Source organism: Coregonus clupeaformis, chromosome 24 (assembly GCF_020615455.1).
Source record: "Coregonus clupeaformis isolate EN_2021a chromosome 24, ASM2061545v1, whole genome shotgun sequence".
In the NCBI taxonomy this organism is placed as follows: Eukaryota; Metazoa; Chordata; class Actinopteri; order Salmoniformes; family Salmonidae; genus Coregonus; species Coregonus clupeaformis.
The window spans coordinates 54,195,039-54,221,304 of NC_059215.1; the positions used below are offsets into that span (position 1 = coordinate 54,195,039).

The window sequence follows — 26,266 nt, forward strand, 5'->3', positions numbered from 1 at the left end:
TCCCTCTCCCTTTCCTCTTCAACGTCATTGTTTTACCTCTATCACTACCTGTACTGTTATTCTTAGTCACCCTGAGACTATTCTTCTGCAGGGTCTCAACACTGAACATGTAAAAAGGAATGGCCCAGTTCAGTAGGCCATATTCAGTTTTGTTACAGTAATGTCACATTGTGTGGTATGAATAGAAAGGAATTTGTATTCTGATTCTATCATTTTGTTATTCAAAAAATTTATCTATAGTCAGATAATTTGTTACTGTAAGATAATCAGAGTTCATTACAGTGTTGTTAATGAGAGATAACAGTATAGTTAAAACTGTTAGTGAGGGAGGCGCATTCTCAAACAACTATTATTTGCCACCGTTAGGTTCTGAATAAATAGAGTAAAAACTCAAACAGACGACTAGAAAAAGCTCTAACCAAGTTTATTCACCCACTGGGTCATACAGCTGCAAAGACAAGACATGATTACACAAGCACATATATTTACAACCTCCTAATAGGCAGAGTCAACTCCTTACACATCTAGACAGCCAATACATCTTTGTTGCTAGTCAGGATGTCACGCCCTGACTCAGGGGACTCTTATTTGTTGAGTCAGGGTGTGATTTTCTATGTGGTGTATATCTATGTTTATGTTCTAGTATGTGTAGTTCTATGTTGGCCGGTGTGGTTCCCAATCAGAGGCAGCTGTCACACGTTGTCTCTGATTGGGGATCATACTTAGGCAGCCTATTGGCACTCGTTAAGTTGTGGGATCTTGTTCCGTGTGAGGTTTGTTGTGTGTTACCTTTGGACGTCACGTTTCGTTGGTTTATTGTTTTGTCGTTGTTTATTAAGTTTAAATAAACATGTATGCATATCACGCTGCTCCTTGGTCTGACCCGTCTATGAACGAACGTGACACAGGAACTTAAATTGGTTCCTCTCACTCGTGTAGTCATGGCCCTGCCTGATGCTAGAACCTTCGTGGGCGTGAAAGTGTATGTGTGTGAGGTAGGACTGTAGTAGGAGGGTCGTTGTGGTGGGCCCCTCTGGCCCCCCTCCCACAGGTTACTGTTGACTTGACCTCAAGCAGATTTCCTGGCTCCTCCCTAGTTCCGCAGCTGGCCTGCCTTATCAGAGACTAACTGTTGCCCTTCGCCTCCCTCCTTAGAAACATGGAACAGAATATGAACTTTCTGCACTTCCCCTTGTCTCACTCAGTAACTTTCCATACACCTAGTTCCTATCCACCCTTCATTGATCCCAACATATACATTCCTTATACATGTAAAGCCATCAATAAGTTCTAGTATGGTAACATTAATAAGTATATTTCAAGCTAGAATCCAAAACAACGAACATATCCCAAACATATCATGAGATATGAGAAAGATTTATTTCATGAGAAAGATTGGAATTAGAATTTCAGTTGACTTCCTGAATTGACTTCAATGAAATGGCATTGACTCTAACCCTGCCCAGTAAGTTGCACCAATCGACAGAGTAGGAGAAAGGATGATTGTCCACAGGATGTGCAGTACATGTGTATATTTCTGTACTGTTAGAAGGAAAGGTGACAATGGCTAGTTGCTGTGTATTATCACGGTCTGCATGATGGGCCCCGTGTAGCTCAGTTGGTAGAGCATGGCGCTTGCAACGGGTTAGATTCCCACGGGGGGCCAGTATTTAAAACATTCATGCACTCACTATCTGTAAGTCGCTCTGGATAAGAGTGTCTGCTAAATGACAAAAATGTAAATGTGAAATATCCCAAACATATCCCCAAGGATCAATTAAAGGCAAGTAAGAAAGTAAGTACGTAAGTAGGCACCAGTCAATCAATCAAATGTACACTGCTCAAAAAAATAAAGGGAACACTTAAACAACACAATGTAACTCCAAGTCAATCACACTTCTGTGAAATCAAACTGTCCACTTAGGAAGCAACACTGATTGACAATAAATTTCACATGCTGTTGTGCAAATGGAATAGACAACAGGTGGAAATTATAGGCAATTAGCAAGACACCCCCAATAAAGGAGTGGTTCTGCAGGTGGTGACCACAGACCACTTCTCAGTTCCTATGCTTCCTGGCTGATGTTTTGGTCACTTTGAATGCTGGCGGTGCTTTCACTCTAGTGGTAGCATGAGACGGAGTCTACAACCCACACAAGTGGCTCAGGTAGTGCAGCTCATCCAGGATGGCACATCAATGCGAGCTGTGGCAAGAAAGTTTGCTGTGTCTGTCAGCGTAGTGTCCAGAGCATGGAGGCGCTACCAGGAGACAGGCCAGTACATCAGGAGACGTGGAGGAGGCCGTAGGAGGGCAACAACCCAGCAGCAGGACCGCTACCTCCGCCTTTGTGCAAGGAGGGAGCAGGAGGAGCACTGCCAGAGCCCTGCAAAATGACCTCCAGCAGGCCACAAATGTGCATGTGTCTGCTCAAACGGTCAGAAACATACTCCATGAGGGTGGTATGAGGGCCCGACGTCCACAGGTGGGGGTTGTGCTTACAGCCCAACACCGTGCAGGACATTTGGCATTTGCCAGAGAACACCAAGATTGGCAAATTCGCCACTGGCGCCCTGTGCTCTTCACAGATGAAAGCAGGTTCACACTGAGCACATGTGACAGACGTGACAGAGTCTGGAGACGCCGTGGAGAACGTTCTGCTGCCTGCAACATCCTCCAGCATGACCGGTTTGGCGGTGGGTCAGTCATGGTGTGGGGTGGCATTTCTTTGGGGGGCCGCACAGCCCTCCATGTGCTCACCAGAGGTAGCCTGACTGCCATTAGGTACCGAGATGAGATCCTCAGACCCCTTGTGAGACCATATGCTGGTGCGGTTGGCCCTGGGTTCCTCCTAATGCAAGACAATGCTAGACCTCATGTGGCTGGAGTGTGTCAGCAGTTCCTGCAAGAGGAAGGCATTGATGCTATGGACTGGCCCGCCCGTTCCCCAGACCTGAATCCAATTGAGCACATCTGGGACATCATGTCTCGCTCCATCCACCAACGCCACATTGCACCACAGACTGTCCAGGAGTTGGCGGATGCTTTAGTCCAGGTCTGAGAGGAGATCCCTCAGGAGACCATCCGCCACCTCATCAGGAGCATGCCCAGGCGTTGTAGGGAGGTCATACAGGCACGTGGAGGCGACACACACTACTGAGCCTCATTTTGACTTGTTTTAAGGACATTACATCAAAGTTGGATCAGCCTGTAGTGTGGTTCTCCACTTTAATTTTGAGTGTGACTCCAAATCCAGACCTCCATGGGTTGATACATTTGATTTCCATTGATAATTTTTGTGTGATTTTGTTGTCAGCACATTCAACTATGTAAAGAAAAAAGTATTTAATAAGATTATTTAATTCATTCAGATCTAGGATGTGTTAATTTAGTGTTCCCTTTATTTTTTTGAGCAGTGTATATTATAAAGCCCTTTTTACATCAGCAGTTGTCACAAAGTGTTTTACAGATACCCATCTAAAACCCCAAAGAGCAAGCAAAGGCACAATGGTTAGGGGAAACAATATACCAGTTTCCATCAATACCCGTTTCACTGGACCAGCCTTACCCTTCCATCAAACTATGCACAAGTCCCAGACACAAGAACCAAAGACACAAGTTACTAGCGAACCACCACCACTTGAAACTCTTCTCAAACCTCTCCTAACCACCATGGAGTTGAACGGCCAAACTGTATGAAGAAAAGACAGGAGAGAGTGTGGTGGTGGTAGGGAGATGTAACATTCAGGCTCCCCTGAGTGTGTGTGTGTGTGTTCTGTTCTTTGGATGTCACAGCTGGCTGTACACTGACAGGCCCTCCGTTGCGCTACCATGTCAGGGGCCCGTGTGTGTGTGTTCTAGGGAACAAAATCGAGAACAGTCAATCCCTCAACTCAACTCTCCCACTGAGCCTGCTGGTACGCATCACACGCACACACACACACACTTGAATTGAACATCCGCACAACTCCATGTAGTGTAAAATCCACAACAAAGATCATAGTGAACCAAGACGGCACCATTTGACGTCATAGCCTACAATTAAGACTGAAGAAGTATTATGAGAAATTTCCAGTGAAGTTAAGATTTATAATTTATAGAGCAGGTTGCTGGAAAGGAGAAGAAGAGAGTAGGGGGACATCAATTTGAATTCCGTATGAGCAGTATGATGTGAATAAAACATGAAGAAAGGGCTTGAAAGCTAAACTCCCTCCACAATGTTTTGCACTGAGAGAGAGAGAGAGAGAGAGAGAGAGAGAGAGAGAGAGAGAGAGAGAGAGAGAGAGAGAGAGAGAGAGAGAGAGAGAGAGAGAGAGAGAGAGAGAGAGAGAGAGAGAGAGAGAGAGAGAGAGAGAGAGAGAGAGAGAGAGAGAGAGAGAGAGAGAGAGAGAGAGAGAGAGAGAGAGAGATGACTCCCTGTCTCTGGGTTGGCAGAGAACATGCTGTGAGCTGCACCTAATCATTTGCATTTATTTTTTTACATCAATTTTATTTGACTTTCCAATGACAACAAAACCATTACAGCAAAAAACTAAATAGAAAAACAACAGATAAAGAACAAAAACTGTTGCCAGGAAGTAGGTACAGTACAATATACAAGATAATAAGTATACAGTTACGGTATTGAAATGAATTGTTACTTAATCAGGTCATCCTGGTTTGTGAATGTGATCCATTTCTCCCCTTTGGGTGTTTGAAGTCTTAAGGCATATGTCAAGCTTTACATAATAAAGATTTGTTTTATTATACTTTGCCATTCTTCAGATTTTGGGGCTTCTAGTTTATACCAATTCCTGGTAATGGCTTTTTTACTAGCAGCAAGGAAAACTTTAATCAAGTACCTATCACTGCCCATTCACTTAAGCATTTCAGTGCAGATATCTGTCAGCAGACCTGGGTTCAGATACTATTTGAAATAATTTCAAATACTTAAGCTGGGCTTGATTGAGCTTGCCTGGCGCAACTGAACCAATAGAATAGTTACAAAACTGCAAATCCCACCCATCTGGCACTCCAGAGAGGCAAAAGCAAACGCTAAAATCTTAACCAAGATCTATCAGTCCCTTTCTGTATGTCCCATGAACCATCTGTGAGTGTGTGTATTGTGTGTGTGTGTGTGTGTATGAGCGGCTGCGCACACGCACGCATATGTGTTTGCATGTGTGTCCGTCCATCAGTCTGTCTGTCACATAAACCATCTCTGCAGAACTGGTACTAGTGCATTATGGATGAGACATCTATTTCAAGGCACAGAGTTGAGGGTGGAGGGTGCTGCGTTCTGGCTTTTGAGTGGAGGGAGATGGCACCTACCTGCCTGCTGACTGGCTGCCAAGCTCCCTTGAGGATCAGGAGGAACTCTAGTTCAGTAGATTAGACTGAGACGTTACAGCAGGTACAGTGGTTACATCCCAAATGGCACCCTATTCCCTATGGGCCCTGGTCAAAAGTAGTGCACTACATTGGGCAAAAGGTGCCATTTGGAACGCAGGCTGAGATGTTACAAGACAGGTACAGCTTGTGTTGGTGAAAGTGGCATGGAGTGGCAGGAGAAAAGCAACTGGGTGGTAGGGTGGGTGGGTAGGTGAGTGATGAGTGAGTGAGTAAGTGAATGAGTGAGTGAATGAGTGAATGAGTGAGTGAGTGCAGAATTGTTTACAACCGACGTCATCTATTTTGTATAATATGTTACATCTTGCAAAAATAAAAATAAATCGAATTCTTACAATATGTTACGAATTTGTAAGTGCTTAAAGAGCGACTGCCCCTAAAAAGCAACTTCTTGTTTTGAATTTCGGCCTATGTGGCATCGATACGAGTCAGAAACATTTATTCTAGTATCAAAAGTTACTACAAAGTGTAAATAGGATAATTTAAAAGTCAGTCTCGTCCAAAACTGAGATTTGCGAGATGACAGGAAAAAAATGGTATGTCACGGAATGAAAGGTACCGTAACAGTTTTCCTTAGGTTGGTTTTATTTCAATCCTGCCCACCTGCCCACAGCTGGCATGCAAGTAATCATCAATTCGGAGCGCAGTTACACCCGGCCCCAATCGTAATGCCCATGGTCAATTCAATCGTAATGCCCATGGTCAATTTGGTTTGACATTCAATATCCCTATGGGGCTAGTAAGTGACCATCAGTAAATTACACAATGTACATGAGATAATATTTTAAAATGTCAATAGCTCCAAATGATAATGACATAACCATGGAAGCCAAAGGAAGCCAAGGGAAGCCAGGGGAAGCCAAGGGAAGCCAAGGGAAGCCAAGGGAAGCCAAGGGAAGCCAAGGGAAGCCAAGGGAAGCCAAGGGAAGCCAGGCTTCTCCAAAACATTTACCAAGAAAAAAAGAAAAACACATCAAATAATGTATCTTTGGTCTCTCTCTGTTTCATCACTTTCCTTCAATTCGCAAGAGGCTGAATGTATCTCACACCCCTCTGTCTCTGTATGTGTAGCCCATCTATCTAATGCTGTCTGGTCAAAAAGAGTATGATATTGTTGTCGCCCGTAGCATTGAATGTGAGGGAAGCCAGCAAGCATTTGGCCTCCCTTGATAAAAAAAAAGTACAAAAGAATAGCCAATCAGCGCTGAGCTAAACAATCTCTTTAACTAGATCTGTGAAGGACCTACAACCAATCATGAACCAGGAAGATACTGATGCTTGTAAACATTGATGGTGGCCGGACTGGACAGTAAACAAACAAATAACTTCATATAGCTTGAAATTATGTTTAACAAATGTTTCTCTGAAGTTTATTTTATTCCTTTACTACTACTGATATATCACAGACATTTAGGGCTATTTGCATATGTTGCAAAATGGTACCACAGGAGTAGGCTAGTAATACAAAGTAACCAATCACCTTGCGGAGAAAGGTTTTGGTCAAACAAAGCACCTGCTCCTAAAGTTTCCATTTCCCATAACTGATGATGATATATAGAAATATTAAAGGATATCTAATACTTTGACTACTGCAATGTCCTTTACATGCATATAGTATCCCCACAGAGACATACAGTGCCTTCGGAAAGTATTCAGACCCCTTGACTTTTTCCACATTTTGTTACGTTACAGCCTTATACTAAAATGGATTAAATACAAAAATCCTCAGCAATCTACACACAATACCCCATAATGACAAAGCGAAAACAGGTTTTTAGAATTTTTGCTAATTTATTAAAAATAAAAAACTGAAATACCTTATTTACATAAGTATTCAGACCCTTTGCTATGAGACTCGAAATTGAGCTCAGGTGCATCCTGTTTCCATTGATCATCCTTGAGATGTTTCTACAACTTGATTGGAATCCCCCTGTGGTAAATTCAATTGATTGGACATTGATTTGGAAAGGCACACACCTGTTTATAAAAGGTCCCACAGTTGACAGTGCATGTCAGAGCAAAAACCAAGCCATGAGGTCGAAGGAATTGTCCGTAGAGCTCCGAGACAGGATTTTGTCGAGGCACAGAGCTGGGGAAGGGTACCAAAACATTTCTGCAGCATTGAAGGTCCCCAAGAACACAGTGGCCTCCATCATTCTTAAATGGAAGAAGTGTGGAACTACCAAGACTCTTCCTAGGGCTGGCCGCCCGGCCAAACTGAGCAATCGGGGGAGAAGGGACTTGGTCAGGGAGGTGACCAAGAACCCAATGGTCACTCTGATAGAGCTCCAGAGTTCCTCTGTGGAGATGGGAGAACCTTCCAGAAGGACAACCATCTCTGCAGCACTCCACCAATCAGGCCTTTATGGTAGAGTGGCCAGACGGAAGCCGCTCCTCAGTAAAAGGCACATGACAGCCCGCTTGGAGTTTGCCAAAAGGCACCTAAAGACTCTCAGACCATGAGAAACAAGATTCTCTGGTCTGATGAAACCAAGATTGAACTCTTTGGCCTTAATACCAAGCGTCACGTCTGGAGGAAACCTGGCACCATCCCTACAGTGAAGCATGGTGGTGGAAGCATCATCCTGTGGGGATGTTTTTCAGCGGCAGGGACTGGGAGACTAGTCAGGATCGAGGCAAAGATGAACGGAGCAAAGTACAGAGAGATCCTTGATGAAAACCTGCTCCAGAGCGCTCAAGACCTCAGACTGGGGCGAAGGTTCACCTTCCAACAGGACAACGACCCTAAGCACACAGCCAAAACAACGCAGGAGTGGCTTCGGGACAAGTCTCTGAATGTCCTTGAGTGGCCCAGCCAGAGCCCGGACTTGAACCCGATCTAACATCTCTGGAGAGACCTGAAAATAGCTGTGCAGCAACGCTCCCCATCTAACCTGACAGAGCTTGAGAGGATCTGCTGAGAAGAATGGGAGAAACTCCCCAAATACAGGTGTGCCAAGCTTTTAGCGTAATACCCAGGAAGACTCAAGGTTGTAATCGCTGCCAAAGGTGCTTCAACAAAGTACTGAGTAAAGGGTCTGAATACTTATGTAAATGTGATATTTACGTTTTTTCTAAAAAACTGTTTTTGCTTTGTCATTATGGGGTATTGTGTGTAGTTTGATGAGGTAAAAAATAAAAAAAAAATGTAATCAGTGTTAGAATAATGCTGTAACGTAACAAGATGTGGAAAAAGTCAAGCAGTCTGAATACTTTCCGAATGAACTGTATCCCCACAGCGACAGTATCCCCAGTGAGACAGCCAAGAAGACAAGATAGCTAGATGATAGAAGACAGATGAATAGATTAATGAAAATAAACAGTTTTTCATCTGTTGCTGTTTGACTATAAACTCCAACCATTAACTCACATAATCTTCAACCCACTTTGTTTATGTTTAACGCATAAGAGACAATACAATTTAATGCGTCAAAATGTAGGGTAGGGTAGTCTACTTCTGGTTTATCCATTAGTATGCACTGTCCCACTTGTCTATTATCAAATACACTGTGATGATAATTAAAGAAAACGACAATCCCATAACTTCATCACTACTTGTTTTTGTAAGAGGTGTTGACAAGCTGAATGTACCGAGCTGTCTGTTTAAAATACTAGCACACAGCTCGGACACCCATGCATACCCCACCAGACATGCCACCAGAGGTCTCTTCACAGTCCCCAAGTCCAGAACAGACTATGGGAGGTGCACAGTACTACATAGAGCCATGACTACATGGAACTCTATTCCACATCAAGTAACTGATGCAAGCAGTAGAATCAGATTTAAAATACAGGTAGAAAATACACCTTATGGAACCATGGGGACTGTGAAGAGACACACACAAAGGTACAGACACATGCATATGCACACATTGTGATATTGTTGTATGGTGGTATTAAACATTTTGTATTATTTATTTTATTTCACCTTTATTTAACCAGGTAAGCCAGTTGAGAACAAGTTCTCATTTACAACTGCGACCTGGCCAAGATAAAGCAAAGCAGTGCGATAAAAACAACAACAACACAGAGTTACATATGGAATAAACAAAACGTTCAGTCAATAACACAATAGAAAATCTATATACAGTGTGTGCAAATGTAGTAAGTTATGGAGGTAAGGCAATAAATAGGCCATAGTGCAAAATAATTACAATTTAGTATTAACACTGGAGTGATAGATTTGCAGAAGATGATGTGCAAATAGAGATACTAGGGTGCAAATGAGCAAAATAAATAACAATGTAAATAACAATATGGGGATGAGGTAGTTGGGTGGGCTAATTACAGATGGGCTGTGTACAGGTGCAGTGATCGGTAAGCTGCTCTGACAACTGATGCTTAAAGTTAGTGAGGGAGATAAGTGTCTCTAGCTTCAGAGATTTTTGCAGTTCGTTCCAGTCATTTGCAGCAGAGAACTGGAAGGAATGGCGGCCAAAGGAGGTGTTGGCTTTGGGGATGACCAGTGAGATATACCTGCTGGAACGCATACTACGGGTGGGGGTTGTTATGGTGACCAATGAGCTAAGATAAGGCGGGGATTTGCCTAGAAGTGATTTATAGATGAACTGGAGCCAGTGGGTTTGGCGACGAATATGTAGTGAGGGCCAGCCAACGAGAGCGTACAGGTCACAATGGTGGGTAGTATATGGGGCTTTGGTGACAAAACGGATGGCACTGTGATAGACTACATCCAATTTGCTGAGTAGAGTGTTGGAAGCTATTTTGTAAATGTCAAGGATCGGTAGGATAGTCAGTTTTACGAGGGCATGTTTAGCAGCATGAGTGAAGGAGGCTTTGTTGCGAAATAGGAAGCCAATTCTAGATTTAATTTAGGATTGGAGATGCTTAATGTGAGTCTGGAAGGAGAGTTTACAGTCTTACCAGACACCTAGGTATTTGTAGTTGTCCACATACTCTAGGTCAGACCCGCCGAGAGTAGTGATTCTAGTCAGGCGGGCGGGTGCAGGCAGCATTCGATTGAAGAGCATGCATTTAGTTTTACTAGCGTTTAAGAGCAGTTGGAGGCCACAGAAGGAGTGTTGTATGCAGTGGCGGCTCCTGAAAAAATTCTCAGGGGGGGCAATTTTTCTGATGATTTAGGTGACCTACACACATTTTAAAAAATATATGTCCAGCAACAACATGAAGACAGGGGCAGCATATAAGTCAATGCCAGAAGCATTTATTGACTGATCTCAAAAGTGTTGGCTTACAAAAGCAAAATAAGTTATCACAGTAAAAATAATCAAGGGTGTTCTTTCACATTCCTCAACACTGCATAAACAATATGCATTTCCATAAACAAATGAAATATCAGCTGAAAATACAGCATCTTGGTATTTGTTCAGATTGCAGGATCAACAAGAGCTTTTACCACATTTTTTGCCTCATGGTTGAATTGGAAATATGTGCACCTGAGCATAATTCACAACAAGCAAGCAGGAGCTTTTGATAGAGGCTACTGAAAACATTGATGCAAGTTATTGGCAATAAGAAATTTTTATAGACTTCCATATTCTGCCCTCTTGTATAGATTTGTGAAAATGAACAGTGATAGACATTTTGCCTGAAAACAGAATTTGAAAATAATTTCTAGAAAAGGTAAACACAGCTATCTGTATGGCTTTGTAAAAATGAACAACCATATTCTGGCCAATTGTATAGATTTGTAAATATGAACAACCATATTCTGGCCAATTGTATAGATTTGTAAAAATTAACATGAACAGATTATTATTTTTTTTTTACTTTTTTTAAATGAAAAATAACTATTTTAAACAACATCAACTGTGAACTGATTTGGGCGTGTGTGTGTTAAAGAGACAGACAGGGAGGGACAAAGAGAGAGAGAGGCTACATTACTTGTACTGAAACTGTTCTCTTCTCTCTTTCAATGCAGCAAAGCGGTCAATGACTTTCTCATTGAAATCAGGCATGCTGAGGACTAGTTCCCTCTCCATGGAAAGCATGGCCAGTGCATTCAGACGTTCCTGGCCCATTGAATTTCGCAGGAATGTCTTAACTCGTGTCAAAGTTGAGAAACATCTCTCAGCTTCAGCTGTTGTCATGGGAGTAGTTATGAGGATGTTCAACAGAGTCACAGTCTCAGAGAACGTCTCCTGGAGGTTGTAGCTCATGAGAACCTGGTACAGTGCCAGTGCACCACAGTTTGACTTTCTCGTCGTCGGCAAAAAGACCGTTCAGTCTCTCCAAAAGCACACTGGCGATTGAGACTGAGGTTGATTCCGAGATGGGAAGGAACTCAAAAAAGCGCTCCTGCACTTTGTGGTTGCTATCTATGTACCTCAGCACAAGCACCAGCTGTGTCTGTGTAGAAACGTCCGTGGTCTCGTCAGCTTGGATAGCTACGAAGTTCGCCGACTTCACCTCCTCCACAATATGTTCCCTCATGACCGCTAGCATACACTCCAGTAGCTCGTTTTGAATGGTCTTTGATGTGAACTTCTTTCAAAGAGGCAATCGAGTTGCACTGAACGCTAGCCATCTTGATAGTAGTACGTGAATTGATTGACGCTGCTACCCGCTCTTTTTCTTAGTTACGTTCATGGTTATGTTACGTATGACGAAAGCGCGTAAAGTGCAAGCCCTCAGAAACCCATAGAGATTGTATTGAAAGCTCTGATATTTGAAAAAAATAGATTTTACATGAGAGGCTATGAGAGACTTCTGGGGCGATTTTCAACCTGACTGAAATCGCCCCAAAAGGGGGGGGGGGCCATTTGAAGCACGACTTTAGCCTGATTGGACATTTAGTGGCAGATCAGACGTCTAGATTAGAACACTGATAACTACTGTTGCCGTGATATAATTGATTAGAAAAAAAATCCCTTCCTTTTCCCGTTTGGCAGTGCGTCGCCCATATCGCCCTAATGAACACACCGCCCCTGGTTGTATGGCATTGAAGCTCGTTTGGAGGTTTGTTAACACAGTGTCCAGTGAAGGGCCAGATGTATACAAAATGGTGTTGTCTGCGTAGAGGTGGATCTGAGAGTCACCAACAGCATGAGGGACATCATTGATATACACAGAGAATAGAGTCTGCCCGAGAATTGAACCCTGTGGCACCCCCATAGAGACTATTGTAGATATGTAGTGGTGTAATAATGTTATATGATGTACTGTTTTATATTTTGTTTTATACCTAATGTAAGTGCTTTAATATGTATGGACCCCAGGAAGAGTGGGGTCCCTAATAAATACAAACACAAATATCTCAAGGCTCAACCGCACAAACCAAGGTTCCCCATAACGTTAAACCGAAACCGTTTTTCGGATCGCACAACAGACAGACCTGCAATTTCATTATTTACCGCTGCGCTCCTTTCTGTCAGAAATATATACAATGTAAATACTTTTTGCATAGGCTACCCTTGTGTGGTTATTAAAATAACCCCAAAGCCAATAGAAAAATACAAACTAACCTCGTTCAGCAGAAAGACGTTTGAATTGGTCAGGGACATCCACAATTGAGGGAAATCTCCAACCGTCAACCTCGGTCACCTTAGTCCAACTTCAGTAAAGAATCTACAGTTTGATGGCAACAACTAAGGTAACAATCGTATACCTGTCGATACATTTTCTCTTAGAATAACAGAGAATGTGTTAGAAGATATCCTTCGTAGGAAGGGACTTAGTCCACACCCGTTCACATTCCTCTATTCTCGTATCTTGATCATAGAATCATGATCAATTATATCTTAGCCCTCAAAGCCTGATGCACTGGTTACAAGGACGGATACATTTCCCCTATCTCAATAAATAATGTAAGAACTGCACTTTTCACATCTTCCATAATGATTCATTGGGATTCAATGGGGATGGATTCGGTCTCCCTTTACGAATGGGGTTAGATTCCATCTATAGGTGATAGGGATCCTCTACAAATAGCACATCTACTTTCACATCAGAAGGATAACATGCTGTCAACGCCATGCAGGATGCTACAGTATTTGAATAGATTATATTTACTGTTGTTGTTATGTGTGAATGTGATTTCTTCTTCTGCAGTGGTGACTCATGTTCACCAAGGGAACTCCACCCACGTCAGCGTATTCTGGCGCGAGCGACTCATTTCAATCCAAAATGAATGAGGGACGCAAGTCATCATAGGCTATGGGTGCAACAGGGGCTGCACAGGTGCGATAATTGACAGTAGCCAGTAACCTACATTGTCTAAATCACAAGCTACTGGCATATTTCCTGTAGATACGACAAATGACAGGATAAACAGACTTTTCTCGGCTACTGTATAAATAAATGTAATTGTCAAAATGTAATTTCATTAACATTGGTGTAACTATACAGCAGCATTCACGATGCATCCTGAGCCCTCTGTGTGCTGATACATTTTCTCCATTCATTTCATAATATAATCATAGGGATAGGATTAGACTATAACAAAACAGAATGTACACTGAACAGAAATATAAAAGCAACATGCAACAATTTCAAAGATTTTACTGAGATACAGTTCATATAAGGTAATCTATGGATTTCACATGACTGGGAATACAGATATGCATCTTTTGGTCACAGATACCTTTTTTTTTTAAAGGTAGGGGCGTGGATAAAAAGAACAGTCAGTATCTGGTGTGACCACCATTTGCCTCATGCAGTGCGACACATCTCCTTCACATAGAGTTAATCAGGCTGTTGATTGTGGCCTGTGGAATGTTGTCCCACTCCTCTTCAATGGCTGTGCAAAGTTGCTGGATATTGGCAGGAACTGGAACACGCTGTCGTACATGTCGATCCAGAGCATCCCAAACATGCTCAATGGGTGACGTTTCTGGTGAATATGCAGGCTATGGAAAAATGGGGACATTTTCAACTTCCAGGAATTGTGTACAGATCCTTGCGACATGGGGCCATGCATTATCATGCTTAAACATGAGGTGATGGCGGCAGATGAATGGCACGACAATGGGCCTCAGGATCTCGTCATGGTATCTCTGTGCATTCAAATTGCCATCGATAAAATGCAATTGTGTTCGTTGTCTGTAGCTTATGCCTGCCCATACCATAACCCCACTGCCACCATGGGGCACTCTGTTCACAACTTTGACATGAGCAAACAGCTCGCCCACACAACGGCATCTGCCCGGTACAGTTGAAACCGGGATTCATCCGTGAAGAGCACACTTCTCCAGCGTGCCAGTGGCCATTGAAGGTGAGCATTTGCCCACTGAAGTCGGTTACGACGCCGAACTGCAGTCAGGTCAAGACCCTGGTGAGGACGACGAGCACTCAGATGAGCTTCCTTGAGACGGTTTCTGACAGTTTGTGCAGAAATCCTTTGGTTGTGCAAACCCACCATTTCATCAGCTGTCTGGGTGGCTGGTCTCAGACGTCATCAGCAAACTTGATGATGGAGTAGGAGTCGTGCATGGCCACATAGTCGTAGGTAAACAGGTAGTACAGGAGGGGGCTAAGCACACACCCCTGGGGGGCCCCCATGTTGAGGGTCAGCGTGGCAGAGGTGTTGTTGCCTACTCTCAACACCTGGGGTCCGCCCGTCAGGAAGTCCAGGATGCACAAGCTGTTCTGTATGAATAATTCTTACATTAAAGAACCTATATGATTTTTCTGTTTCAAACAAAACCCAAACATCTCTGAACCATCTTCCAGTTGTCTGTTTCTTATCTTTCTACACAGATGGACATGACTTGAATAGGAAGGATGCTGATGTATTATATTGATTTATGCTCTGTTTGCAAGAAATAGCGTACCCAGAAATGTGTTGGTGGGTGGGCCTGCAGAAATGTGGGTGGGCCCAAATAAAGGAAACAGCTAACTTCCTGCAATTTGCTGTTTTAAAGCAAATGTTCTGCTATTATACATATTTTGCCATGAGGCAGAGAGAACAGTTTGCTGTTTTAAAGCTAATTTCCTGCAATTCTACACAATTTGCCATGGGGCAGAGAGGAAATGTAGATTTTCTAAAGCTAATTAAAGCTAAAATATAGGTGTGTTGACTGTGATAAAGGCACTGGATCATGAGCGGTCTTGTTTGCTAAATGAACAAATGAAGTAGGCAGTGGCATGGTGCATATAGCTATAGAAGCACAGTGACATGCCTCAATGCAGTCATATTGGTGGCTTATTGGGGGTGTGGCTTTCAGTTAGTTATTTTTGGCCACCCATCCCATGAGAGTGAATGTAATTCCAGTTCATCTGAATGTCATTCCAATGCACTGCTTGCTATGAATTATATCTGATGGTGTTTGCATGTTTAGGTAAAAAGACAAATAATATCCTGTTTGGAACACTGACAATTAGAGAGCATAAAAACATATATATATTGGGTGGGCCTGGCTCCCCAGGGCCCACCTGTGCCTACACGGCTGTTTGCAAGGAAGGAGAGAACCGTGTCTAACTGTGTCCACTGACCTAAGTTAATGTGGGACGAGAAGAAGAGGGGGATGTGATACAGGTCGCCTCAGTTTTCACTGATCTAGCACTTTAGTAGGAATCCTGCTACGCTGTCCATTTTCACACTGGTATCGACCAGTAAAGTCAGGTAATGCCAAGAACATGTCAGTTTTAATCTTAATCTCTTCCTCTCTCCTTATCTCTCCTCTCTCTCTTGCTTTCTTTCTTTCTTTCTGTCGCTTTCGCTGTCTCTGTCTCTGTCTCTGTCTCTGTCTCTCTCTCTCTCTTTGGCTCTCATTATAATAAAGACAAGTCCACATTCAATCTAACTCAGCAAAAAAAGAAACGTCCCTTTTTCAGGACCCTGTCTTTCAAAGATAATTCATAAAAATCCAAATAACTTCACAGATCTTCATTGTAAAGGGTTTAAACACTGTTTCCCATGCTTGTTCAATGAACCATAAACAATTAATGAACATGCACCTGTGGAATGGTCGTTAAGACACTAACAGCTTACAGACAGTAGGCAATTAAGGTCACAATTATGAAAACTTAGGACACTAAAGAGGCCGTTCTACTGACTCTGAAAAACACCAAAAGAAAGATGCCCAGGGTCCCTGCACATCTGCGTGAACGTGCCTTAGGCATGCTGCAAGGAGGCATGAGGACTGCAGATGTGGCCAGGGCAATAAATTGCAATGTCCGTACTGTGAGAGGCTGGACTGAGGGCTTGTAGGCCTGTTGTAAGGCAGGTCCTCACCAGACATCACCGGCAACAACGTCGCCTATGGACACAAACCCACCGTCTCTGGACCAGACAGGACTGGCAAAAAGTGCTCTTCACTGACGAGTGATGTCCAGGGGTGATGGTCGGATTCGCGTTTATCGTCGAAGGAATGAGCGTTACACCGAGGCCTGTACTCTGGAGCGGGATACATTTTAGGTGGAGGGTCCGTCATGGTCTGGGGCGGTGTGTCACAGCATCATCGGACTGAGCTTGTTGTCATTGCTGGCAATCTCAACACTGTGCGTTACAGGGAAGACATCCTCCTCCCTCATCTGGTACCCTTCCTGAAGGCTCATCCTGACATGACTCTCCAGCATGACAATTCCACCAGCCATACTGCTTGTTCTGTGCGTGATTTCCTGCAAGACAGCAATGTCCGTGTTCTGCCATGGCCAGCGAAGAGCCCGGATCTCAATCCCATTGAGCACGTCTGGGACCTGTTGGATCGGAGGGTGAGGGCTAGGGCCATTCCCCCCAGAAATGTCAGGGAACTTGCAGGTGCCTTGGTGGAAGAGTGGGGTAACATATCACAGCAAGAACTGGCAAATTTGGTGCAGTCCATGAGGAGGAGATGCACTGCAGTACTTAATGCAGGTGGTGGCCACACCAGATACTGACTGTTACTTTTGATTTGATTTTGACCCCCCCTTTGTTCAGGGACACATTATTCAATTTCTGTTAGTAACATGTCTGTGGAACTTGTTCAGTTTATGTCTCAGTTGTTGAATCTTGTTATGTTCATACAAATATTTACACATGTTAAATTTGCTGAAAATAAACGCAGTTGACAGTGAGAGGACGTTTCTTTTTTTGCTGAGTTTATATACTCTCTGATGTGCCAAGACTGCTGGGTAGAACATAAGAGCATGTGGGTGGCTTTCTGTTTCCATGTGAGCAATTTGTCTGACAATGGCGCCCTCTGTTGGACTTTATCACGTACAACAGGTAGAACCAAAGCTCAGCTCAGTGGGTGGAAAGAACATTGGGTGAATCTCAAAAGTTCCTCCTCCATTCCTTGCATCCTCTCCTTGCCTCCTTCTTAAAATGTCAGAAAGAAGCGAGGAGAGCATTGGAGAAGATCCGATCTGTGGAGGAGAGAGTGGAGATGAGAGGATGCAACTTTATACTATTGATTTAGGTCATCATCAATGTTCTCTAGCTAGCCTACCACACTGTGTTTTGGTTACATTTCTCAAGTCCATTCCATATGTATTTCAGTTCTTCTATCTCTGTTCATAGAGATCATCTATAAACCCTTTATTCAAAACAGTTAATAAGAAGTTTAATTTTAAATTCTGTTAATTTTGGATTTATTACAGATTAATTAACTGTTATAACACACTGGTTGAGCCGATGACAAGCACAGCCGCTGCTGCTGGTTGCTGACTGTGAATCTGCCTTAAAGCTAAAGAGCTATAGGTTCTGATTGTAATATAGGGTAGGGTAAGCCTATGAGATATTGATCACAATGGACATTGACTGAGTCTTTTTCAATGTATCATTGTACTCCTCCCTTCAAACAATAGCTTAGGATACACACTAGATGGTGCTGCAAGACCTCTTCAATTGTTCTGTAGTGTAGGGCAAGAACAAATTCCTTTATGGAAACTCCCTACAGTGGAGTTCAACATAACTTTTCAATAGAAAAAGGACAAGGTGTTGAACTAAACAGGTGGTAGACTGACATGAAAAGGAAATGGAATTTAACTTGGAAATTGAGTTAGGACCCCAATTTACTAAACAAATACGTGTGTGTGTGTATATGTGTGTGTGTGTGTGTGTGTGTGTGTGTGTGTGTGTGTGTGTGTGTGTGTGTGTATGTGTGTGTCCACATCTCCACTGTAGGCTAGGCTAAAATCGCTGCTCATTGTTACAGAGCTGCCTGCGTTATATAGGCTACATAAGGCAATCCCCTATGCCTTCCCCGGACATTGCCATCTGGTCCAATAACAGGACAAAAAGGTCTTCCCCAATAACGTCACACCAATCAATAACAGTGTGCACCTGTGGCCAAGGATGCCGTTTGGCAGAGCGCGGGAAAACAGCTGATAGCATAACTGTGAGTTTGACATGTTTGTTGTTTGTTAGACCGAACTAAACAAACCGAACTAAACAATGGCGGGCCATTTGCGGTGAATAGCCTACAACTATTAGCCTATACCTAGCACTGGAAAGTTGTTGTAGGACATGACATGATAGATTAATCAATGAAATGGTTATCTAGCAACAAGATAAGAGTTAGAATCGAGCTAAGTGTTTTGAGATCCCACTCCATCAGGTGGTGAATTAGGCCCAGGTAGAAGGCCTAGGCCAATAACACAGAAATACAGTGCCTTTGGAAAATATTCAGACCCCTTGACTTTTTCCACATTTTGTTAGGTTACAGGCCCAGTGGCGGCTCCTGAAAAAATTCTCAGGGGGGCAATTTTTCTGATGATTTAGGTGACCTACACATTTTTTAAAAAGATATGTCCAGCAACAACATGAAGACAGGGGGCAGCATATAAGTCAATACCAGAAGCATTTATTGACTGATCTCAAAAGTGTTGGCTTACAAAATCAAAATAAGTTATCACAGTAAAAATAATCAAGGGTGTTCTTTCACATTCCCTCAACACTGCATAAACAATATGCATTTCCATAAACAAATGAAATATCAGCTGAAAATACAGCATCTTGGTATTTGTTCAGATTGCAGGATCAACAAGAGCTTTTACCACATTTTTTTGCCTCATGGTTGAATTGGAAATATGTGCACCGAGCATAATTCACAACAAGCAAGCAGGAGCTTTTTGATAGAGGCTACTGAAAACATTGATGCAAGTTATTGGTAATAAGACATTTTTATAGACTTCCATATTCTGCCCTCTTGTATAGATTTGTGAAAATGAACAGTGATAGACATTTTGCTTGAAAACAGAATTTGAAAGTAATTTCTAGAAAAGGTGAAACACAGCTATCTGTATGGCTTTGTAAAATGAACAACCATATTCTGGCCAATTGTATAGATTTGTAAATATAAACAACCATATTCTGGCCAATTGTATAGATTTGTAAAAATGAACATGAACAGATATTTTTTTTGTTTTACTTTTTTAAAATGAAAAATAACTATTTTAAACAACATCAACTGTGAACTGATTTGGGCGTGTGTGTGTTAAAGAGACAGGGAGGGAGGGACAAAGAGAGAGAGAGGCTACATTACTTGTACTGAAACTGTTCTCTTCTCTGTTTCAATACAGCAAAGCGTTCAATGACTTTCTCATTGAAATCAGGCATGCTGAGGGACTAGTTCCCTCTCCATGGAAAGCATGGCCAGTGCATTCAGACGTTCCTGGCCCATTGAATTTCGCAGGGAATGTCTTAACTCGTGTCAAAGTTGAGAAACATCTCTCAGCTTCAGCTGTTGTCATGGGAGTAGTTATGAGGATGTTCAACAGAGTCACAGTCTCAGAGAACGTCTCCTGGAGGTTGTAGCTCATGAGAACCTGGTACAGTGCCAGTGCACCACAGCCTCCCTTGAATTCAGGATTCTCATAGATCAGAGATAGTTCTGTCTTGAGCTTTGCCTTGCTCAGCATGGGGTATGCATTCACAGTGGCATTCAGAGCCTCATCAGAAATGAATGGCAGTACCTTTCAAACATGTCTGCTTGCAGTAAGGTAGCACTCACAAGGTGGCCAGAGAAAGAGAACCTTTCTTTGGTGTGATCCAGGATGGTGTTGCAGACCTCTTCAGACAGCCTCTGCTTCTCCTCTTCTCTCAAAGCTGTTCTGGGTCTTTTGGCTCCTGTTGCTTCTTGCAGCTGCTGTTGAGAGGAGTCCCTGAAGGCAAACAGACCAATGTGTTTGTTGGCTTTGTACAGTATTGTTGTCTATGTGATGCACAGGTATATGCAATGTATCCATGATGTATAGTACAAATACTTCAGTTCCACTTAAAATGGGCAGGGATGCATAAAGTCTTTAGTGTTTAAGTTAGCCTTTGTGTCTCACATAGCCTGGATGTTCAGCACAGTATACAGTGGTGCTCATAAGCTTATGATCCCATGCTAAAGTTGACTAAAAAGAGGAATAAAAAGAAAAGAAAATTGGTGTCCATAAAGGTTGGATTTTCCAACTTTTTTAATTAAGTCATTAAGATAAATTTCCAAAAGATTAGTTTTTATTTTTTTATTCCTCTTTTTAGTCAACTTTAGAATGTGTTCATACACTTATGAGCACCACTGCACAGTACACATAGTATATAAAATAAAAATAGATTACACCACTGGCCATATATAATGAGAATAATGTAATTTCAAACACAAATGCAGTCTCCTTTCATGCATACATTTTCAAATAAAGCTCTGCTTTGAGAAAGATCGAATGATATTGTTTAATCTTACCTTATGGCCTGCACACTGCTTGATTAAGCTGTCGAGGGCACTTTTGATAAAGACAGCATCGATGTCCTTCTTCTGTAGCTTCTGGTACAGAATGTCGACGTGGGGCATGATTTTGTGAAAAAGCCGCAGGAAAAAAATAAAATCTTCATCATGCAGCATCCTCACGTAGCCAGATGCCTCTCTCACTGTACCCTGGTCAAATGAACCCAATGAACCCGTCCGGATGGCTTTCAAACATTCTATGAGGTCGTCTCGATTCTCGATAGACAGTGTTCACGACTCTGCTGTTGAAGTTCCACCGTGTGGATGAAGGTCTGGGCAGTCTTCGTGCAACAGTCTGGTCAAGAATGCTGGTGCGTTTGGGTGACCGGGGAAAAAAAAGTTGTATGATCAAATTCAGCTGATGCGCATAGCAATGCACGTAATGGGCATTCTTGAAATGCTCACGCACCTTTTCTGCACACCAGCCTTTCTCCCCCTCATCACACTGGCTCCATCAGTAAGCTTGCGCAATGAGTTTGACTTTCTCGTCATCGGCAAAAAGACCGTTCAGTCTCTCCAAAAGTACACTGGCGATTGAGACAGGTTGATTCCGAGATGGGAAGGAACTCAAAAGCGCTCCTGCACTTTGTGCTTGCTATCTATGTACCTCAGCACAAGCACCAACTGTGTCTGTGTAGAAACGTCCGTGGTCTCGTCAGCTTGGATAGCTACGAAGTTCGCGAGACTTCACCTCCTCCACAATATGTTCCCTCGTGACCTGCTAGCATACACTCCAGTAGCTTCGTTTTGAATGGTCTTTGATGTGCCCTTGAAAACTTTAGCATTTTTAAGATGGTCATCAAACACCTCATCTAATTGTGCCACAAAGTTGACAAGTCCAAGAAAAATACCAGGGTTGGTGGAGCCCTCAGTTTCATCTTTGCCTCGCAAGCTTAACTCAAACACGCCGCAAAACTTCACACACTGGATTAGCCGGCTGAGGATATGGCGGTTCTTGCTAACCTCATCGTTGTGGCGGCGGACAGCTAGCCTGTATCCCTCATCCAGTTGAGTGGCAATATTCACTCTCCCCAAAGCAGAAATTCTCAAACAGCTATCCATGTGGGTCTTTGACAGCTCATGTTTCTTAATCTTTTCTGAAAGATGGTGCATGTCGGTTACACCAGTCGCTGTCCAAGCGGTGCTGTCTGAAGTGCCGCCTTCAGGGTGAATGAGTAAGCAGGGGTAGCAGAAAACTGCATTAGCTACATCGCAGCCTGCTAGCCAGGTTTTTCGTTCATACCAATTTTTGGAAAATCCTCGGGTGTAGGACTTCCCCCTTTAGTAGAAACCTGTTGAATTATTAAATTTGGTCTGGGGAGGTCCTAATTGTTTCAGGTGCCAATTTATCTTCATTTGTTCGCCGACAAAAAGGAACTTATTTCAAAGACACAATCGAGTTGCACTGAAGCCTAGCCATGTTGATAGTAGTAGTGAATTGATTGAGGCTGCTACCCTCTCTTTTCTTAGTTACGTTCATGTGACGAAAGCGCGTAAGTGCAAGCCCAGAGACACCCATTGAGATTGTATTGAAGGCTCTGAAATTTGAAAAAAATAGATTTTACATGGGAGTCTATGACAGAAGTTCTGGCGATTTTCAATCTGACTGAAATCGCCCCAAGGGGGTGGAGCCATTTGAAGCACGACTTTAGCCTGATTGGACATTTAGTGGCAGTGTGGCACTGTGGCAGATCAGACGTATAGATTACAACACTGATAACTACTGTTGCCGTGATATAATTGATTAGAAAAAAAATCCCTTCCTTTTCCCGTTTGGCAGTGCGTCGCCCATATCGCCCTATTGAACAGGCCGTCCCTGGTTACAGCCTTATTCTAAAATTTATTAAATTGTTTGTTTCCCCTCATCAATTTACACACAATACCCCATAATGACAAAGCAAAAACAGGTTCTTAGGAATTTTTGCTAATTTATCAAAAACAAAAAACAGAAATATAAGTATTCAGACCCTTTACTCAGTACTTTGTTGAAGCACCTTTGGCAGCGATTACAGCCTCCAGTCTTCTTGTGTATGACGCTACAAGCTTGGCACACCTATATTTGGGGAGTTTCTCCTATTCTTCTCTGCAGATCCTCTCAAGCTCTGTCAGGTTGGATGGGGAGCGTTGCTGCACAGCTATTTTCAGGTCTCTCCAGAGATGTTCGATCGGGTTCAAGTCCGGGCTCTGGCTGGGCCACTCAAGGATATTCAGAGACTTGTCCCGAAGCCATTCCTGTGTTGTCTTGGCTGTTTGCTTAGGGTCATTGTCCTTTTGGAAGGTGAACCTTCACCCCAGTCTGAGGTCCTGAGCGCTCTGGAGCAGGTTTTCATCAAGGATTTCTCTGTACTTTGCTTCATTCATCTTTGCCTCGATCCTGACTAGTCTCCCAGTCCCTGCTGCTGAAAAACATTCCCACCCCATGATGCTGCCACCACCATGCTTCACCGTAGGGATGGTGCCTGGTTTCCTCCAGACATGACGCTTGGTATTCAGGCCAAAGTGTTGAATCTTGGTTTCATCAGACCATAGAATCTTGTGTCTAATGGTCTGAGAGTCTTTAGGTGCCTTTTGGCAAACTCCAAGTGGGCTGTCATGTGCCTTTTACTGAGGAGTGGCTTCCGTCTGGCCATTCCACCATAAAGGCCTGATTGGTGGAGTGCTGCAGAGATGGTTGTCCTTCTGGAAGGTTCTCCCATCTCCACAGAGGAACTCTCGATCTCTGTCAGAGTGACCATCGGGTTCTTGGTCACTTCCCTGACCAAGGCCCTTCTCCCCCGATTGCTCAGTTTGGCTGGGCGGGCCAGCTCTAGGAAGAGTCTTGGTGGTTCCAAACTTCTTCCATTTAAGAATGATGTAGGGCACTGTGTTCTTGGGGACCTTCAATGATGCAGAAATGTTTTGGTACCCTTCCACAGATCGGTTTCTCGACACAATCCTGTCTCTGAGCTCTACGGACAATTCCTTCGCCCTCATGGCTTGGTCTTAGCTACCAGGGCCAGTTAACCTCTGAACATAATAACCAACCTGGTTTAGTTTTAGATGGAGTGGATCTGCTACCGGAGCCAAACAACCTGGTTTAGTTTTAGATGGAGTGGCTGTCTAAGCTACCAGAGCCAGTTAACATCTGAACATAATAACCAACCTGGTTTAGTTTTAGATGGAGTGGCTGTCTAAGCTACCAGAGCCAGTTAACCTCTGAACATAATAACCAACCTGGTTTAGTTTTAGATGGAGTATTTGGCTGTCTAAGCTACCAGAGCCAGTTAACATCTGAACATAATAACCAACCTGGTCTCAGAGCATTTCATATTATTCTGTACGTAAATCTGAGACACTTCATTTAGTATGATATGTTACGTTTCATATGGTATGTATTAATTTGTGGATGACCATTACCCATTTTGTATGATATGTTACGAATTACAATTCCTATTATGTGTTACGAATTTGCAAAACGTACAATATGTTATGAATTTGCTAAACGTATAATATGTTACGAATTCTAGCTAGGTGCCTAGGTGGCTAACGTTAGCTAGCTGGCTAACGTTAGCTAGGCTAGGGTTATGGTTAGGGGTTAGGGTTAAGATTAGGGTTAAGTTTAGGAGTTAGGTTAAAGGGTTAACGTTAGGGAAGAGTTAGCTAAAAGGGTTAGGGGAAGGGTTCGCTAAAAGGGTTAAGGTTAGGGTTAGGGTTAGGGGAAGGGTTAGCTAACATGCTAAGTCGTTGCAAAGTAGCTGAAATGTAGTAAGTAGTAAAAAAAAAGTTGCTAATTAGCAAAAACCCACCCATCCACCCCAACCAACTGTTGTTTTTGCCTTAAGTAACCATCTGTCTTATGTAACCATATGTAACATATCATACTAATCTAAGTGTCCGGATTTATTAAAGTAGTAGACTAGCCAGCCTACACTCATTAGCAGTACATATTGGCTAGCTGCAGTCTACATCCTCACTCTCTGCCCAACAGGCAGCCCAATTCTGATATTTTGACCAATCACATCAGATCTTTTCACGTCAGCTCTTTTTCAGAGCTTATCTGATTGGTCAAAAGACCAATTAGTGAAAAATATATCAGAATTGAGCTGCCTTTCTAAACGCAGAACATGCATTGTGTCTGGATATCAATCAAGTGTAAACAGATCTGGATGATCAAATCATTGAAATCCTCATTAGGCCATAGACCGCCTCTAAAATCATTGAAAAATAGCACAATTGATAATTGACTTATGGCATCGACTTCATTGTTTGTTGTCCCACTCAAAATAGCACTCCTATTTTGTGTTGCCATTTGTAGGACTATCACTTCATGAGAGACGTAGAGAGCGAGAGCGCGCGAGACGGTCAGAGAACCTAGTGGGAATGTAGCGACCTCGAGATGTTGGGCGCGTTTGAGTGGTAAGGCAAAAGCAACTGTAGACGAAAGTCAAGTGAAGTCGGAGGAGGTGCATTTGCAACAGCCGAAAGTCAGACACTAATGTGGTTTTCCAACAGCAAGGCTCACATCAACATGGCAGTGTTTCCATTGCTTATAAAAGTTTTTCTTTATAATGTCAAAATAAACATGGCTCCAACCCCCATATCACACACGCACAAACTGAAATCATATGTGTGTTCATTGTACAATCAATTACTGAGAGAGAAACTCAAATATCAAATGCATTTGTATATAGGCTATCCAATGTATAGCCTACGTTAAGTTGGTTCCTGTTTCAGCCATATATTTGGTCACAATCACATACACATGGGTTAAACAAAAACACGACAATAGCGCCTCCCACAATGCAGACGGTGGCTGCAGGATGAAGTTGGTGAAGAGCCACTGCAGAAACTTGCAGTCGACTGCAGTCAAAACTTAATGACCTTTGATCTCATGATTTCTGTAAATTTCATGCAGTAGACATGTAGGCGCAAGTCAGACAATTTTTTACACAATGCAACACACTTTGAAAGGCGTTGACCAACGATGGTCACCGACTTGACAAAAGCGATCAGCTCGAACGCGCCCACTGTATGTACATTTGTAGCCAATCCCCTCGATTGTAGCCTAGACGTCGATAGATACACGTTTTCATCTGAAACGAAAAGACAGCAACGTACCAAAACAGAGGGAGAAAAGTCAGCTACATTGCGCGCTGTTCGTACAAGGGTGTCAGTCAATGTGGTAAGTACAAGCTCTCCCGCGGTCCTAGCCTTCTGGACAACTGTTTTCTAGTCTACAACAACGCTACATTGATCGCAACAATAACTTAACCAGTAGACTATTATCACT

At 42.9% G+C, this 26,266-nt stretch overlaps 2 protein-coding genes across 3 annotated transcripts in view; one reads left to right on the top strand and one right to left on the bottom strand.

The window, feature by feature from the left end:
• cacnb3b (calcium channel, voltage-dependent, beta 3b) overlaps positions 1 to 13,239 on the bottom strand; it is a 63,396-nt gene extending 50,157 nt beyond the window's left edge. Inside the window, exon 1 of the mRNA XM_041845480.2 lies at positions 12,832 to 13,239. Coding sequence (XP_041701414.1) covers positions 12,832 to 12,870 — 39 coding nt within the window. The 5' untranslated portion in view covers positions 12,871 to 13,239. The remainder of the gene's footprint in view (positions 1 to 12,831) is intronic.
• A 12,779-nt stretch (positions 13,240 to 26,018) lies between these two features.
• Positions 26,019 to 26,266, top strand: part of LOC121537863 (adenylate cyclase type 6) — a 98,949-nt gene continuing 98,701 nt past the window's right edge. For both annotated transcript variants that reach the window (XM_041845481.2, XM_041845482.2), the window contains exon 1: positions 26,019 to 26,158. The gene's annotated coding sequence lies outside the window, so the exon portion shown is untranslated. The remainder of the gene's footprint in view (positions 26,159 to 26,266) is intronic.